Source organism: Papio anubis, chromosome 12 (genome assembly GCF_008728515.1).
Source record: "Papio anubis isolate 15944 chromosome 12, Panubis1.0, whole genome shotgun sequence".
NCBI classification, from domain to species: domain Eukaryota; kingdom Metazoa; phylum Chordata; class Mammalia; order Primates; family Cercopithecidae; genus Papio; species Papio anubis.
This window is the reverse complement of record NC_044987.1, coordinates 110,040,141-110,058,815: the sequence shown is the minus strand read 5'-3', so window position 1 is coordinate 110,058,815 and position 18,675 is coordinate 110,040,141. Positions and strand designations below refer to the sequence as shown.

Genomic DNA, 18,675 nt, shown 5'->3' with positions numbered 1-18,675 from the left:
TCAGGTTACTTCCCCTTGCTAGAATAATTGCTTTCTAATTCCTTGGCCACTTCTCTCTGAGTATGTGACAAAAGAGAGAAACCATTGTGGTAGAAGTAGCATCCTAGGTATCAGAAAAGCACCTGTGGGCTGGGTCTGGCATGCTCCTTTTAACCGTGAAATGATTGACAGTGGTAGAGATCCTGAGAGATAACGTTGGTAAGATAATATTCATGGTTCTTAATGTGAAAAAAAAGAGTGACAACAGAATATCAAGGTCATATGACTGTATGAAATAAAAAGAATAAGGATAGCTTAGTGATTGGAAAGGGGGTGGCATTAGCACCATTTTTGTGGTGGATAATCAGTTTTTGCTTTCTTCATCATTTCTAGGTTGTGCAGATTCTGATTGCCTTGATGAGCCTTAGCATGGGAATAGTAATGATGTGTGTGGCGTTTAGTTCTTATGAAGAACGTCCCATTTCTGTGTATGCTGGGTACACAATTTGGGGGTCCGTGATGGTGAGTAGGGTATTTTTTGATATAATTGGAGATCACATAATAGAGGTGTAAATACCCTGATCTTTGCAATTGTATTCTAACTCTGTCTTGTAATTCTGCAAATTTGAGAATGGTATCTAACCTTTTTAAACTCAGTGTTCTCATATTTAAAATAGTAATAATAATATAAAACTTAAAGGTAGGCAGGTTAAATACTTTACGTAAGTCAGTTAGGGTCTATTACAGAAACACATTGCCAAAGACCCAAACTGGAATGACTTAAGCAATGAAAGCACTGATTGTTTCACAACGAGATTAGGGGCTTATTTCCAGAATTGCTTAATTCGGTGGTGTAAGGATTTCATCAAGAACTGCTAGCAGACTATACCAGAGGGGAGATGGTAGACACATCCATTTTTGATAAATATTTTATATACATATGCCCAAATCAACCATCAGTAAGGATAACGAACTTGCCATTACTGGCTTAGACTAATTAAGATTTACCTCTGTAGCTGGGAGGAGCCTAACTACCTTTTAGCTCAGGAAAAACTGAAGAAAATGATGGTTTAGTTAGCAAGGAAAAAGAGGAGACATGGCTGGTACACAGGCAGTTTCTCATATATAGTCTATTGACTATCAAATGTTACCTTAGAAAATTAAATTGTTATTTGATACATTTTGTTTCATAAGTTTAATAAGTTACTATGGTTGATATTAAATTAAAATTAGAATTGGAATTTAGCTTTAAAAACATTCTCCCAAGAGAGAACACAAAAGAGTTTTGAGGCAAATTAAAAGTAAATTTGAGGTAAATTTGAGAATAAAATACCAAGTTTTATCTATTGACAAAAGAAAAATAAAATTTATAAGGCAGATTTAGGTTAGAATCAGGGAATTTATTCTAGTATTATAGGGTTTCCATTTATTTATAAAACTGAGAATGAGATAGTTTAGAGTTTTATAATGGAGCTTAATTTCTGCTCTACTTCACCTGTGTACAGTGGAAGTGCGAGATTTGAAGGAGAGTGTATTTGTCAGGGTTCTCTAGAGGGACATGACTAATAAGATAGATGTACATATATAAAGGGAAGTTCATTAGGGAGTACTGACTCACACAGTCACAACGTGAGGTCCCACAATAGGCCATCTGCAAGCTGAGGGGCAAGGAAGCCAGTCTGAGTCCCAAAGCTGAAGAACTTGAAATCTGATGTTTGAGGGCAGGAAACATGCAGCACGCGAGAAAGATGTAGGCCTGAAGACTAAACCAATCTAGTCTTTCCATGTTCTTCTGCCTGCGTTATTCTGGCCACACTGGCAGCTGAGTAGATTGTGCCCTCCCAGACTAAGGGCGGATCTGCCTTTCCTAGTCCACTGACTCAAATGTTAATCTCCCTTGGCAAGCCCTTCACAGTCACACCCAGAAATGATACTTTGCATCCTTCAATCCAATCAAGTTAATGTTCAATATTATATATATATACATATAGTGTGACTTTCCACAGATAGAACAGCATTTGCTGTCTGTTATGGTTAATATTGAGTGTCAACTTAATTGAATTGAAGAATGCAAAGTATTGTTCCTGGGTGTGTCTGTGAGGAGGTTGACAAAGGAGATTAACATTTGAGTTGGTGGACTAGGAAAGGGAGACCCACCCTCAATCAATCGGCTGCCAGCATAGCCAGAACAAAAGGAGGCAGAGAAAATGTGGAAAGACTAGACTCATTTAGTCTTCTGGTCTTAATAAACTCCCCTTTATCTATACACTTATCCTATTAGTTCTACCCCTCTAGAGAACACTGACTATCCTATTAGTTCTATCCCTCTAGAGAACACTGACTAATACAGATTTTGGTACCAGGAGTGGATCTAGAAAACAGAATATTAAGGATGGAGTTCTTTTGTTAGTTTTGCTCCTAAGTTCACTGGACAAAATGATGAAAGAAAATTATGAACTCAGGGATTCTAACTCTCGGCTTCAGAAGCGTTAGACAAATCTTTAGATTATTCTGAATTGAGTGCATATTTGTGAGAAAGGCTGAAATTGTGGACAGTCAGACACATCTGCTCAACAAAGATATAAAACCTCTGTTGTGAATGGGTCAGGCTCTCAGCCTCTCTCATCATGTCTCCTTTGCCTGAGGAGATAATGCAGCATTGGCCTCCTCCCAGGCAATTTGTAGCAAACAAGACAATGTTGATTCTCGCAGGAGGCCACCCTAAGGCCCCTGTTTGCTTCTAGACCTGTAACTAAAAGGTCTCCAGCAGGCCCCTAGGGTGTTGAGGGTTCAGCGATCGAGCTGCTTGATTTTTCTAATTTTATATGGCAGAAATCTGGAAAGCAGGCATGGGAATGGAAGATATTAGGGTATGGGATAATGGTGGAAAGGCGTAAGGATCAGATCAGGCTGAATTTATTGATTTGGGTCCTCTAAGCAGGGATTCTGCATTTAATGTTGCAGCTTGTGGAACTAAAAAAGATTCTAGTTTATTTGCTTGGTTAGCTGAAATATGGATTAAAAGATGGCCCACTGTGAGCGAGCTGATAATGCCTGATCTCTTTGGGTTAATGTAGAAGAAGGGATCCGAAAGCTTAGGGAGTTTGGGATGGGGGAGAGGATTAGTCACTTAAAGCCTACTCATCCAAGCTGGGAGTATTTACTGCTTTTCTAGGTAGACGCAGCTCTAATGGCTTCCTTTGGCCTTTTCCATGGTAATAGCCTTCACCCTGCAAGTCAGGGGGCAATGTAGAGATTCTTCCAGCTGCTAAGCATCTGTATGTCAATTATGCCTTCTGGCACTGGGGAAATGACTGCATGATGAGTGTGGGGACCAACTGGACCCACTGTAAGTTGAACCTGAGCTAAAGCTCCATTAATTACATGACCTCTATAAGCCCCTACTATAACTGGAGGACCATAATGACATTTGGGTCCCCTGGAATCCATGTCAGCTCAGAGTCAGTGTCCAGTAGTCCCACAGGGATCACAGTCATTTTCTTTCTTTCCCCAATCCAGTTACCCTGGTAAAAGGCCAGAGATCTCCTTGAAGGATGGGAGAAAGATTAACAGCATAAATTGTCAGTAGTGTAGTGGGATCCTTCCTTAAGAGGACCTGGTCTCCTTTTTATTCGAGGAGTTCTGGGTCTGTAAAATGGCACATGTCTGGAAATTGATAGTGGGGCTATGATTCTCTGTTTTTATAATTCAAATTAGTATTTTGTCCACTCGATCTGGAAGTTTTCTGCTTATATAAATTAAGTAAGAATTTGGCAAGCTTCCTATCAATTTCACTTCGGAACATGATTAATTGTAATACCAGAGCTCTACAAGTCAGACTATTCTGATTGCTTTCACTTTGCCTCTTCTATCGTTATGTTGCTATGCCCACCTTTCCTTTGATGGTTGAGTGCTGCCATTTGGCCCCTCTCTACCTCTGGATTATTTTTATTGCATTTAAATTTGGTTGGTGACTGCAGTTCCCACTGCCAGATCTGGCATACATGAAGAGCGATCACAGAGCTCTTCAAGGATGCAAGTGCTGCCCTCACAAATCTATTTCACAAAGTGTTGGTCAAGGGTATATCTTCTGAACCCTCCCAGCTGGGATGAGTAGGCTTAAAGTGACTAATCCTCTCCCCCATCCCAAACTCCCTAAGCTTTCGGATCCCTTCTTCTACCACATTATTTAGGAGATCAGGCATTTTCAGCTGCAGCTCACAGTGGGCCATCTTTTCCAATCATATTTCAGCTAACCAAGCAAATAAACTAGAATCTTTTTTTAACTCCATGGCTGCAACATTAAATGCAGAATCCTGCTTAGGACCCAAATCAATAAAATTCAGCTTCTGATCCAACTCTATGTTCCTTCCACCATTATCCCATACCCTTAATATTCATTCCCATGCCTGTTTTCCAGATTTCTGCATATATAGATTAGAAAACTCAAGCAGTTCTTTTCAAGTGTAGTGTACCTTCTCGGGGATCGCATTTTGAACCTCACCTCCCTTGCTGGGACTTTAGTTGGGGTCAGAAGCAAGCAGGGACCTTAGGGTGGGTCTGAGGGTAACATTGTCTTGGCAGTGCCTGAGGAGGCCATAACTGTTGTATTAAGGCAGTGGGACCCTCTCCTCAGGCAAAGGTGAAAAGGCTTATGGCAGTGTAGGTTAGGGAGGGATGTTACTACTGAGCCAGTTGGGAAGCTGTTTCTTCTGTATAGCTTTGGTGGCTACAAGCTCAGTGTCCCCAGCTTCATCAAGGGTCTACTGCCTCCCCATTCCAAGTTGCGGGTCCCATTCTTTTCAATCCAATGCTCTGGCTAACAGTAGGTCATGTGCCTGAACAAATCACGTGATAAAAGCTTGTGTCTGATTGTCCACAATTTCAGCTCTTTCTCTACAGAAGATAAGACTCTCATTCAGGACAATCTTAGAAGATTTGAGGCTCAGTATCTGCTTCTGAAGCTGAGAGTTAGAATCCCTGAGTTCATAATTTTCTTTCATCACTTTGTCCAGTGAACTTAGGAGCAAAACCAACAAAAGAACTCCATCCTTAATATTCTGTTTTCTAGATCCACTCCTGGTACCAAAATCTGTATTAGTCAATTGTTCTCTAAGAGGATAGAACTAATAGAATAGGTGTATATATAAAGGGGAGTTTATTAAGACCAGAAGACTAAATGAGTCTAGTCTTTCCACATTTTTTCTGCCTCCTTCTGTTCTGGCTATGCTGGCAGCTGGGTCTCCCTTTCCTAGTCCACCAACTCAAATGTTAATCTCCTTTGTCAATCCCCTCACAGACACACCCAGGAACAATACTTTGCATTCTTCAATTAAGTTGACACTCAATATTAACCATAACAGACAGCAAATGCTGTTCTATCTCTGGAAAGTCGTACCATATATAAATAGATAGATAGATAGATAGATAGATAGATAGATAGATAGATAGATAGATAGATACACACACACCATATATATATATATACACACCATATATATATATAATATTTATTAAACTCTTACTATGATCTGGACATTCTACTAAGTGCTTTTTATGTGCACTTTTTATATCATACCATCACCACAAACTTTTGAGGGAGGATTTCTCATTATCTTCATTTTATGGATGAAGGGAGGTTAAGTAACTTGCCCGAGATCACAACTAATTGGGTCAGGATCAGGATTCAAATAGGGTGACTCTATTATCACAATCATATATATGTAACTATCTAGGTTTCTGCTTTCGTGCCCATTTTCTTTTCAAGATCGCATTGAAAACCAGCTTACATGGTTTTAGCCTTCCACACGTGTTCAGTAGATTACCAAGAACTGCAGGAGCTGTGTTTGTCCACTGAGACATCACTCAGACTCTTGTAGGCATTGAACTAGATTGGTAAATGTAGTAAATTGGTAAAAACTTTTTGCTGCTCCCTTCCATTATTCTTTCAACCTTTTTTTCCAAACATCACCTGCAAAGTGCTTCTCTATTCTCTCTTTGACAGTATAAGTACCAATACCAAGAGCCAGCTGTAAGTTTCTATTATCCTTGGCCTCTTCAGTTCTATTCCTATTTATGACTCACATTCTTCGTTAAGTTTTTTTCCTCTGAGATACTATATACATATTTTTTCCTGTGGTAAATGAAGTCCTTTTATTCAGTCCTATCTTCACATACACAAACATACATACACACTTCTAATATGTATATGTAATTTCTGTATACAATGTTTTTCCAAGATGCTTTACTGAATTTTTTAAATAGTTTACAGTACTTTTTAGTTTATATTCTTAGATGTTTGCAATAGATGTTATACTAAATAACAGTAGTTTCAGCCATTTGTTTCAACTATTTTTCTTATATAACTATTTTGGTTAATATACCCCAAATAGTAATACATAATAGTCTACATGTTTATCTTGATTTTGACTTTAATAAGATGGTCCCGCTTTTTATCATTTAACTTGATAAAGACTTGTAGACTGAGACAGATGTCCTATCATGTTACAGAAAGTATAATTATATATATTTTACCAATAATGTTTAAGTCACTAATAATGTTGGATTGTATTAAACGCCCTATCCTATCAACGCTGTAAATGTGAATAGCCATTAGCATGTAATGTTTTCCTTAAATTTATTTATTATATATATTAGAATATTTCAATATTAAAAATCTTTGTAGAGTTGAAGGATCATCCCAAATGTTCCTGATGTATTTTATGTTACACGATGGATGATTTGCTCTACTGTTTTCTTTTTCTCCAATGGTGATTTAGATAACATGAATCATCTCTACGTCTGGGTATTTGGAAACTAAAGAAGTTTATTGAGCTATTTTATTAGTCCAGTTTCTTTATATTAAGATATCATTTTTGAATCATCTGAGATCAAATTTGTAAAGGAAATTGAAAGCTCTAACAATGGAATATTATAAGGCAGAGAGTCTTATAACCAACTTGACTAGCTATTTTGGCTAAATGAAAAATAATTGTCCCATTGATGGATTCAAATGAAGTAGTATATTCTAGTTATCAAATAATTGGGAACTAAATTTTATGTGCTACTATTTTATTTTATAACCTTTTAAACATATTTTCAATGAGAATTATTTTAGTACCTTTTTTGTTTATTGTATTCAATATTGATACCACATAAGAATTACTTCTTATCAGGAATTTGGAAGCTTTATCTATCAGTGTCCTCAAACAGTTTTAATACCATTCCAGTTAGCTATTATTTGAAAGGCTTGATAAATTATCCAATGGACTCATCTGGCAGAATTTCTCTGTTCTTTATGGGAAAAGAGAAAATTATGTGCAATCTCTTGCTTTCTAAGATAATTGACCTATTTATACATATCTATCTACTTTGGAATAAAGTTTACTGAATTGTGATTTCCAAAACTTGTTTAAAGCTTTTTATCTCCGTTTTTTTCTCTCATTCCTAGTTTATTATTTCAGGATCCTTATCAGTTGCAGCAGGAATTAGAACAACAAAAGGTCTGGTGAGTAATATTTTGTGGGGGGTATCAAAAGGAAAGGATTAATCAATAATGGATTCTGCCAGGGTATAAAACAGGTTTTGTTTGTTTGCTTTTAAAAAATCAGGAGTGATTGTGCATTTTACTTAGCAGGATCTGTCTTTCAAAAATTGCAATAAGGCTAGTGATAGAATTACTGACATAATGGATATTTTGTCAAGGTAGTTGATGAGGGGAACTTTATGAAGATATAGAGAATTATTTAGAACAAATATGAAGTGGAATCACTCAAAAAAAACTCCGCAGCTTGGGATTCAGCCCATGACAGTCACACCAAGTATTGGTGTGGCATAATGTTTATTGACCAATTGGTTAAAATGTAGATTCTGGCGAGGCACGGTGGCTCACGCCTGTAATCCTAGTACTTTGGGAGGCTGAAGCGAGCGAATCATTTGAAGTCAGAAGTTTGAAACCAGCCTGGCTAACATGGTGAAACCCCTTCTCTACTACAAATACAAAAAAAATTAGCCAGTCGTAGTGGCGGATGCCTGTAATCCCAGCTACTCAGGAGGCTGAGGCAGGAGAATCACTTGAATCCTGGAGACGGAGGTTGCAGTGAGCTGAGATCGTGCCACTGCACTTCAGCCTGGTGACAGAGCAAAACTCCGTCTCAAAAAGAAAAAGAAAAAGTAGATTTCAACTGTATCCAAACAGGATTTTGAGTTTTCAGTATAAGAAATTCACAATAAAGTTATTACATAAGAAGAAGCAAATTTAAAATGTAACTCTCATGTCAATATGCCTTTCATAAAACCAACAAAATGGAAAAGCCAAGATCTCAACAAGAGTTTTTCTAGCTAAACACCATATTTGAGTTTTCTTTGCTCAAAAGATAAATATCAAACTGTGGAGCATGATCAGCATGGGTTTTCCAAATCTGGCCTAACCCAACTTCCTAGTGTCTGCAGGGACCTGCAGCCACACTACACTCTTCACACTGTCCTGTGTAACTTTAATTCTCATAAAAAGCCTCCTTACCTTTACCCATGAGAAGAGAAGGTACGAAAGGGAATGCACAATTAAGAAAAATAATGTAAAAGGTAGAAAGGCACGAGAGGCAAGCAGTGTTTAGAACAATGATAAGAGATCAGGCACCGGAAGCAAGGAATGGCAGGGAAGGACACAGATAGGACTGTCCAGCTAATGTGTAAAAAATCATTGAAACCCTGCTAAATGATTTGGAGATTATCTCATCTGCTCACAGGAATTATCTGAAGAATTTAAGCTGGGGAGTCATGGGATCATATTTGTGTTTTGGCAAGAGATTAGAATTGAAACCACTATAAGGAGACAAGTTAGAAGACTATTGAAATAATCAAGATAAAGATAGACTGCAGTGTAAAGTAATTAATAGAGATATATCTGAGGATGATGTTGGATTGCTTAATTAATTTTCATTTCTTTCTAGGTCGGAGGTAGTCTAGGAATGAATATCACCAGCTCAGTCTTTGCTATAACAGGGATCTTAATCAATGCAATAAGCTTGACGTTTTATTCATTCAGTTACCATTACTGTAACCGGAACCAGTTGTCAAATAATTGTTACATGACTGTGTCCATTTTAATGGTAAGTGCTTTCTCTTTTCATGAGATATTATCACAGAAGCAAGTTTGGGGGAGTGCTGGCTCTGGGAACAACAATAATTAACATTCCCTAATTGCTGAATGACTTTGGAAGTTGGAAGTGATTGAGAAGTAGAATAATCTTTCAATTTGGATTCAGGTACACATCTCATCTCTGTCTTTATTTTTCCTCTATATGTGATGAGTCAAAATGGGAAGAAAGCTTATAGTTATAGAACACCTACTCCTTATTAGTTATTGTGCTGGGTATTTTGCATAAATTTATCTGTTTAATTTTAAAACATTGATGCAGTGTCTACTGTTATCTCCTCCAGATCCCTCTAGAAATGGGGTCGAGATGTCAGTCCCTATTCTCTAATAATAAAGTAAAATTGTCTTGAACAGTGTTTTCTAAGTGGTGAGTAACTCAGTATCCTTTCCAACATCTTTGGATGTTCTTCCAATGTTAATCACTTTTATCCTCAACATGTGGCACCTGAAAAATTCTCAATCTCCATTCTGAATTTTACTACCTTTTTTGTACCAGTTGTCCTTATTTCAATGCAATCTTAATTGCTTTATTCTGAAAATTGCCACTTCCACAGTATTTTGTAAGTAATAAAACTTCTTGATGTTTCGGGCCATTGGGTAAATGTGGGGAGGAAGAGTTATTGCAGCACATCACAGCAAACTAAAATGCACAATTTAATCTTTATTATTATTATTATTATTATTGTTAGAGATGGAGTTTCACTCTTGTCGCCCAGGCTGGAGTGCAGTGGTACGATCTCTGCTCACTGCAACCTCCACCTCCCAGGTTCAAGTGATTCTCCTGCCTCAGCATCCCAAGTAACTGGAATTACAGGCATGTGCCACCACGCCTGGCTAATGTTTGAATTTTTAGTGGAGACAGGGTTTCCCCATATTGGCCAGGCTGGTCTCAAACTCCCGACCTCAGGTGATCCACCCACCTCGGTCTCCCAAAGTGCTGGGTTTACAGATGTGAACCACCACGCCTGGCCAGATCTTTATTATTAAAAAGCCTATTGGTCATTTTCAACACCACTACATTTTCGGTTACTGTTCCTCTCTATGAACTTTCAGCCATTTGCCTTACTGCTTAGTTCTTTCCTCATTGTGCCCTTCCCTCATGTGTATGTGAAAACTCAACACTCTTCCTAACTTACTAGACAGAATCAATTGCATTCTGTTTACTGCATTTCTAGCTAATCCCACATAGTCTTGAGGGCTACGTAGTCGCACGAAAATAACCGCTTGAGGTGTCTTTGCTAAAGTAATTTACTTCCCTTGAGATATCTAATGCTTTTTATAGTAAGTAATTTTATTTCTTGCCACTCACTCAAAATAAGAAAAGAAAGCTTCTTTTGAGAATTTGACACATTTTCCCAAAGTCACTCAGTTGGAAATTGGCAAAAGCAAGATTTGATTGTAGAACTTCTTGTCTCTAATTCCCCTCTGATTTGCTGTTGTTATCCAGAAGAAGAACCTTACTTTTAATTTATGAGGCTCTCTTCATTCATAGACTTTAATGGACAATGATAGAGACAAAATCTGGAATTGGCCAGCTTCATAGGGCTGATTTCGTGGGCATGGGACCTGTGCAGTTACTCAGGACTTCAGAGATAGAAGAGCCCTGTGCTTGATCTAATGCTCTGCTGTTGCTATCTTGAAATTATTTTTAAAAATTTTTAGACAGAGACTACGTAAATTACTTAGCTGGTTCTGCATTCATTTCAATCACCTTTCCCAGAGGCCATGATGAATTCCTGTTAACTGTGTGAACATTTTTATGCCTGTTCTTATAGCAGAGGACTTCCATAAGAGCTTTCTGGGATTTGAAGCAATGGGTCTCTTCTTGCCTGGGCACCTGCACATTCAGTCCACGGGTCTATGGGTCCACAGTGTATGCCCCATTGCAGGGTTGGTGCCCCGGTAGACATAAGAAAGAGAATAGTTCCCTACCACAAAGGAACTTCAGTTCTCCTGGAAGAAAAAGATAGAAATGCTAGAAACCTTATAATTATTAAAGAGGCTAGAAAAAGTTGAGCTCTAGAAAAAAGTAGAGTCTACCACCTGGAATCATTAGGCAGAACCATATGGAACTGCCAGTGATCAACTATACTTAACCTAGAAAGACAGCAGTTTCGTATGGCTCAAGCTAAGATATATATGTAATTTTAACAAGAGAATCTATAAATTACGTAGCTGGTTCTGTATTCATTTCAATCACCTTTCCCAGAGGCCAGGATGAATTCCTATTAATTGTGTGAACATTATTATGCCTGTTTTTTATAGCAGAGGACCTCCATAAGGGCTTCCTGGGATTTGAAGCAACGGGTCTATTCTTGCCTGGGCACCTGCACAATCAGTCCGCAGGTCTATATACATGCTACGTTTTTTGGAAGCCCAGTCCTGTACCTGTTTTTGTAAATAAAGTTTAATTGAAATGTAACAAATCCTGTTTATTTACATATTGTATATTGCTGCTTTTGTGTTATAACATCAGGTTTGAATATGTGTGCCAGAGACCTTACAGTCTGCAAAACCTAAAATGTACCTTATCTGGCCTTTACGGAAAGCTTGCCATCTTCTAGGCTACCCTTCTAGATGGTAAAATCCTTGAAGACAGGAGAATTGTCTGTTTTGTTTGCTGCTCTATATTCTGTGCCTACAACAATATTGGAAACACAGAGGCCACCACAGCTGTTGAAGGCACAAGAAAATAAAAAATCAATGAATGCAGATATTCTCAAGGTCTCGTTAAGTCTGCATCACCCATATCCTGAGCTCTTGGTCTACTGGCTCTTCCGCAACAGAAGGACTATCCCTAACCGTGGAGAGGAAAAGAGAGAATATTTAAACCAGATAATCCCTGCATCAATGCAGGGTAAAATTATTAGAAATGAGTGTACTGCCTGATGTTCTCCAAATTTTGACCATGTTTCTTGGCTGAAGACTAGACCTAAAGCCAGTGCTCTGGGGAGATGGATTAAAGACTGACCTACTTGATGTTCATTGTTGTATTAGCTTCTTATTGTTACTGTAACAAATGACTACAAATCATTAGGCAGAACCACATGAAGTCATTTAGTGTCTCAAAACAATACAGTTTGGTTATCTTATGTTTCTGGAGGTCAGAAGTTCAAAGTGGGTCTCACTAGGCTAAAATCAAAGTGTTGGCAAGGGCGTACTCCTTTCTGAAGGCTTAAGCGACAATAAGTTTTATTGCCTTTTCTAGCTTCTGTAGGCTGCCTATGTTGCTTGGTTTGTCATCCCATCCTCTACCTTCAAATCAAGCAATGCAGCATCTTCCAAACTCTCTTGAACTCTATTCTGCCTCTTGCTTCCACTTATAAGGATTCTGTCATTACTTTGAACCCACCTGAATAATCCAGAAAAATTCTCTCATTCCAGCTAATAAGCAACCTTAATTTCATCTGCAAATTTAATCCTTTTTGCTGTGCAAAAAGAACAGTGGTCCCCCAGGGGGGTCTGCATTCTAATTCCCAGAAGCTAAGGATTAGGGGGACAAGGATGCAGACCTCCCTGGGGGACCATTGCTCTGCTTACAATCACTAACATATAGAATCATAATATTCTGTCAATGATACGAGTTTCTAGTACTCAGTAGGATAAGATGACAATTATCTTTATACTACCTTCCTAACTTTTTAAAACACTTTCATCTTCCATGTCCACAATAGCACTGGGAGGTACTGAACTAGGGAATAAATGTCCGTGATTATTTTATCAGTGAAAAAAGTGAGAAGTTACTTCAGCAGATCAAGAGTTGGTCAAGGGAATGGCTGCCACTGGGAGGCAGGTCTCCTGACTCCCAACCAGTGCTTTTTCTCTGATGACATTGTGGTCCCTGGTAAATGTTTCCTCTTGTCATCTCCATTTATCACATTCTTTTGTTATGAATTTTCTCCTAGGGTATGGATGGCATGGTGCTCCTCTTAAGTGTGCTGGAATTCTGCATTGCTGTGTCCCTCTCTGCCTTTGGATGTAAAGTGCTTTGTTGTAGCCCCGGTGAGGTGAGTATTGGCCTTCATTTGAAGGTATCTGTATTACTTTCATATTGTTGTATAACCAGTTAAACAAACTTACAGTCTTAACACAGTACACATTCATTATATTTCAGTTTCCATGGGTCAAGAGTCTGGGCCCCGCTGATGTGGGTCCTTGGCTCAGAATCTGATGAGTCTGTCATCAGGGAGTTGGCTGGGGCTGTGGCCTTGTCTAAAGCTTCTGATTCTCTTCTATGTGAATGTGGTGGAATTAATTTCCTTTAAATTGAGAACTCATGACAATGTGCTTTTTCTTTGAGACCAGCAGGAGAGTCAGAGTCTCTAGTGTTTTAATCCTCTCATAAAGCATTCACATGAAGAGGTGAGGTCCATCCAAAATAATGAGTTTTTTAATAAACTGAAAGTCAACTAATCAGTACCTACACACGGGACTTGTATCCCATCTTATACACAGGTTTCATCCACACTTGAGGGGAGGGAATCACAAGGGGTCAGTGAGTATCACCTTAGAACTCTGCCTAGCACAATAGCCAAATAAAAGCTCTTTTTCCCCTTCCTTTCTCACTCAAAGGGCATAACCTTTGAATCCAGATAAGAAAATATTTCACAATGAAGAGGTACCCCAAAGTACTTGGTTTTATTCTATTATCCTATTACAACAACTTTTCCTAGAATACTGAAGGAATGTCATGATCTCAGACTTCTCTATCAGTCTGTACACACCTGCCCACTCTCTTACCCTGAGACCTGCCGCAGATGCTCCCGGCAGTTAAGCCAAAAGAACGTCACACTGAGAGAGGAAAGTGAGGAATGGAAGGAGAGAAAAAATTAAGAAAGAGGCTCTGGGAATAACGGGGTGGGATATCCTCCAAGAACTGAGAGTTCCAGAATGAGGAAATGGATAGTAAAACCCCAACGGCCACTCATTAACTTCATTACCCAAAGTCTGAAAGACAGACAAAACTGTCAAAGAATAAAGTAACTGTAGTTGGATGAGATTGTTTCTCTGGTGCCTTTCTCCATCATTTTGTGCCTCTCTGTCTTCCTTAGGGATTTCCAGGCCACACCACATCCCACTCCCCGACAGCCCTCCCTCATAGGAGAGAGATGGACTATAGCGCATTGACTCTAGTAGTGGGGCTTTGCATCATAAAACCCTAGAAGTCAGAGATTCTCAGCAATTACCAATGATTTTGTAATTTCATCAAGTGAAGTAACTTTCATGTCATAATATTTAAGTCTGTGTTCCCTTTGGCTCTTAGCATAGAAGCTGGGGAATGTTGTTTCTCTAATCTCCTGGTGTGAGTCCAGAAAAGCAGTGGCTTTGGGGCATATCTTGGCTAAATCTCTATCTCTTCCTGGTCCTCCACCATGCCCTACCAACCCAATGTTGCACTGAGTTTGTGGAAGAATAACCAGAACTTTTCTTAGTTTCATGATGATTCCTGCTATTCTGGGCCAGTGTGGTTTTTGCAATGCTTTATTCATAACCAGCAAATCATGATTTGGGTATGTTGATGTCATTAGCATGAGCAACCTGGTTTGGAAGAAGAGCCCCATATTTTTCATGACACCTTGGTTTACCCAACATATTGTGCACTGTCATCCACCTGTAAGACTGATTTACTTGCAAGACCAGGGCAGTGGTCATCACAGCTCGGGTCAAGAGCTACCACTGAATGTTGTGTCCTAATCAGGCCTGATCTAAAGAATGACTGAGAAGCTCTACATGATCTTGAGAATCAATCAGAGAAGAAAAGAGTAAACTCTGATGATGATGACTTTATGTGGGCAGGAAAGGGGCACTCTGAGGTTATTTGGGTGACTCGCCTATGGCATTCTGATTGTTTCACAGGTTGTGCTAATTATACCATCAAATTCTCACATGGCAGAAGCAGCACCTCCCACACCACTTAAGACAGTTTGATGTCACCAAAAGATCAACAGAAGAATGCTCCAGAAATCTATGCTGACTGTAACACAAGAACCCCACAAGAGAAAGTACCAGAATCCAACTCCAATACTGATAGACATATTCATATCATTATTATATGTAATCCAGTTACGAACTCTGTGTGTGTGTGTGTGTGTGTGTGTGTATATATATATATATATATTTTCAAAATTATGTTCTCATTTTCCCCTGGTATTCAACAACTCATTTAACTGGCTCTTTATCGAAAGTACTAGAAGTTAAATTAATAAATAATGCATTTAATGAGGCAACAGTACTTGAAGCGCTTTTCATTCATCATCAGGACTTTATATAAAGGCATTGAACTAGCAAATAAGATTTGGAAGCAGAAAGGCAAAAAGGTATTGCTAAAACGAGACCTCCGTGCAAAACGCATAAGCTCCCCTGTATAACATTCCTCCCACTTGACTTGTTTTCTGCCATATTTGGGGACCAAAGTGCTTTTTCCTTCATGAAGTGGAGATTCATGATCTTCTCCCCTTCCCCTTTTCCTTCTGCTTTCCTTCACCCATAGAAAGTACCTTGGAATAGCATAGTCAGTCCTTGCACATGCACAAGCTATCATTTGAGTAAAACTATACATGGAGTAAAAATCATATTAAGGATCAGATTCAACTTATATTTTCTATTTCTTCTTCTTCCTCTCCTTTCCCCCACCTTCTGCTGGGTAGAATTGTATCTTGATCAAATGTGTATCCTGTGCCATATGTGGAAATGTGCAACATATGGTATTTGTTAAATATTCATTAATTACATTTGCTTTTTTATTTCAGAGCAAAAATAAAATTAGAAGCAATACTTTCATGTGCTACCCCGTTTCTATTCAAATGCAGTATGGTGGAAAGACACTAAATGTTGATGTCGGCAATACTGTATGGTGGTAAATAATGTGGGCTTTCTAATCAGCAACCCTGGGTTTTCGTCTTGCTATCCCATCTTTGTTGTTTACTACCTAGGTAGCTATGAACATGCCACAAAATGTCTCTGTGCTTCACGTTTCTCTTCAGCAAAATAGTAATAATAGTGTCTGGCCCATAGACCTAGGATAATTTCTTGGTATAATAAAGATAGAGCAATTAGTACTCTGGTACGTATGGAACCTCAAAAGCTTTAATTAATACATATACCTATATATGTACGTATGTACATATTATTTACATTTGTCATTTCATCATTTTATTCAGCATATATTTGCAAGTATCTATAATGAGGCAGACATTGTTTTAAGCATATAAGAAAATAGTGGTGAATAAGAGAGATAATATCCTTCCTCTTGTAGGTTAAACTTTTATGGGACGGGGCGCAGATTAACATACAACAATGAATCAAAACTTTGTATATGCTGTTAGAAGCTAACTGGAAGAATGAATGTGCTGGAGAGTGGCTGTTGGTAGTGGTGGTGAGAGAGATGAATCATTAGAGAGTAACCAGGAAAGTTCTTTTTGAGGAAGTGATATTTTTGTTATGATAAGATAAAAAGTATTGAATTTGCGGCCGGGCACGGTAGCTCAAGCCTGTAATCCCAGCACTTTGGGAGGCCAAGGCGGGTGGATCACGAGGTCAGGAGATCGAGACCATCCCTGGCTAACATGGTGAAACCCCGTCTCTACTAAAAATACAAAAAACTAGCCGGGCGTGGTGGCGGGCGCCTGTAGTCCCAGCTACTCGGAGGCTGAGGCAGGAGAATGGCGTGAACCCAGGAGGCGGAGCTTGCAGTGAGCCGAGATCGCGCCACTGCACCCCAGCCTGGGCGACACAGCGAGACTCCGTCTCAAAAAAAAAAAAAAAAAAATTGAATTTGCATAGGCATTCATATTTTCCAACTCAGTATATAGTATTTCTAGATTTCTCATTCTGCCCTACACTCACATATCTACCGTATCCACCTTTCTCCATGCACGCTTTTCATGGGAATGTGGGGCCCTCCTATCAATGCTAAGCTGTCTACTTTCTCCAGCACCAGAGATAGACAATATCTAGAAAAAGTCAGTTACGACATTCTATCTTCTTGGTTGAGGATTGAAAGGTAATCTAGCAAGAGCCACCAAATAGAACCTTAATACTATGGTTCTATGTCAATACAGATGTTCTATGTCTCTTATGGGACATCAGTGAGAATACATGTAGCCTGCTTTATTAGTGGCATATGTGTGTGTCTATAAAGGAAGCAGCTTTAAAAGAAAGTCAAATAAGCAGAAATAGCAATAAATGGAAATGAAATGAATGCTTGATTTCGTGGTTGAGCATCTATCTGTCACAGGGTTCATATAGTAGCACGATGGCTGCTGACTGCAGCAAACTTAACTCTTCACAGCTTAAAGCCCAACAGGAAAGAGGAAAGAGAGGGAGATCATTTCTTTGACAGTGAAGTGAAAATGATGAGATTAATTTTGACTGGAAATGTGTCAGTCATTCACACAATTGGTTTTTCCTAGGTCACAAGGCTACCACAGAACTTCACTTTAGCTGAGTTGATGTAATTTGCTCGCAGACGAGAGCAGAACTGAGAAGCGCCAAGTGAACAATCAGACCCTAACAAAATCCTTTGTGTTGCCAAGTCAAAGTTGACCTCAGGCTGGGTCAATCCCTGGTGTTTTAAATATATAAAGGCAAGGGAAGAGAATAAACTGCTATAACTGGGCAAAACCCTTCAATGGCTTCCTCTCTAATTCATAATAAAAGCCAGAACTCATACTAAATCCTAGAAGTCCTTACATCACCTGATTCTTTGTTCTCTCTTGGATTTTGTAAACTATCCTAACTATTATCCTGATATATTGCTTTGAGATTATTTTAAGTGGCCTGAGAATGTCTTCTCTTGGTTTCAAATAGTGCATACATAAACTTTTTAAGGTTAACACTTATATCAGCAATCTAAGATTAATGCATTTTTAGTTGTAAAAAGCTAATGCAAATATTTTAAGCAATTCATGCAAGATATTATGATTTCAGCTTGTAGAGAAGGCTGCCTCATGTATTTCATATCATGCAATTTTAAATTTCTTCTTTATTTGGTTATTCTAGGTTCTATCTATAAGTGATTAGGATGTAAAGCAGTAGGAAAATGTCCGTGAACACGTTGCCTTCTTTTGCTACATTTACAATAAAAACAGTTATTCTTTTTATTTATTTATTTAATTCTTGAGACAGGGTCTGGCTCTGTCACCCAGGCTGGAAAGTAGGGGTATGATCTTGGCTCAATGCAACCTCCACTTCCTTGGCTTAAGCCATCTTCCCACCTCAGCCTCCTAAGTAGCCACGCCTACAGGCATACACCATCATACCTGGCTTATTTTCATATTGTTTGTAGAGACAAGGTTTCGCCATGTTGCTCAGGATGGTCTCGAACTCCTGAGCTCAGGTAATCCACCCACTTTGGCCTCCCAAGTGCTGGGAGTACAGGTTTGAGCCACGGCACCTGGCCAAAATAATTATTCTTTATATACATGATTAAATTCCCCACAACTTACTAGCTGTGGGTAGCTTATTATTGTGTTGCCTCAGTTTCTTCATCTATAAAAATTACAATAGTACCTACCTTATAGGCTCTTACAAAGACTACA

At 38.8% G+C, this 18,675-nt stretch overlaps 1 protein-coding gene across 1 annotated transcript in view; it reads left to right on the top strand.

Moving 5' to 3' along the window:
• The window catches only part of LOC101015647 (membrane-spanning 4-domains subfamily A member 4A-like), a 37,141-nt gene extending 21,231 nt beyond the window's left edge, over window positions 1–15,910 (top strand). The window contains exons 3-7 of the mRNA XM_003909774.4: window positions 373–501; window positions 7,430–7,486; window positions 8,931–9,089; window positions 13,042–13,143; window positions 14,993–15,910. Coding sequence (XP_003909823.1) covers window positions 373–501; window positions 7,430–7,486; window positions 8,931–9,089; window positions 13,042–13,143; window positions 14,993–15,064 — 519 coding nt within the window. The 3' untranslated portion in view covers window positions 15,065–15,910. The remainder of the gene's footprint in view (window positions 1–372; window positions 502–7,429; window positions 7,487–8,930; window positions 9,090–13,041; window positions 13,144–14,992) is intronic.
• Window positions 15,911–18,675: the final 2,765 nt, after the last annotated feature.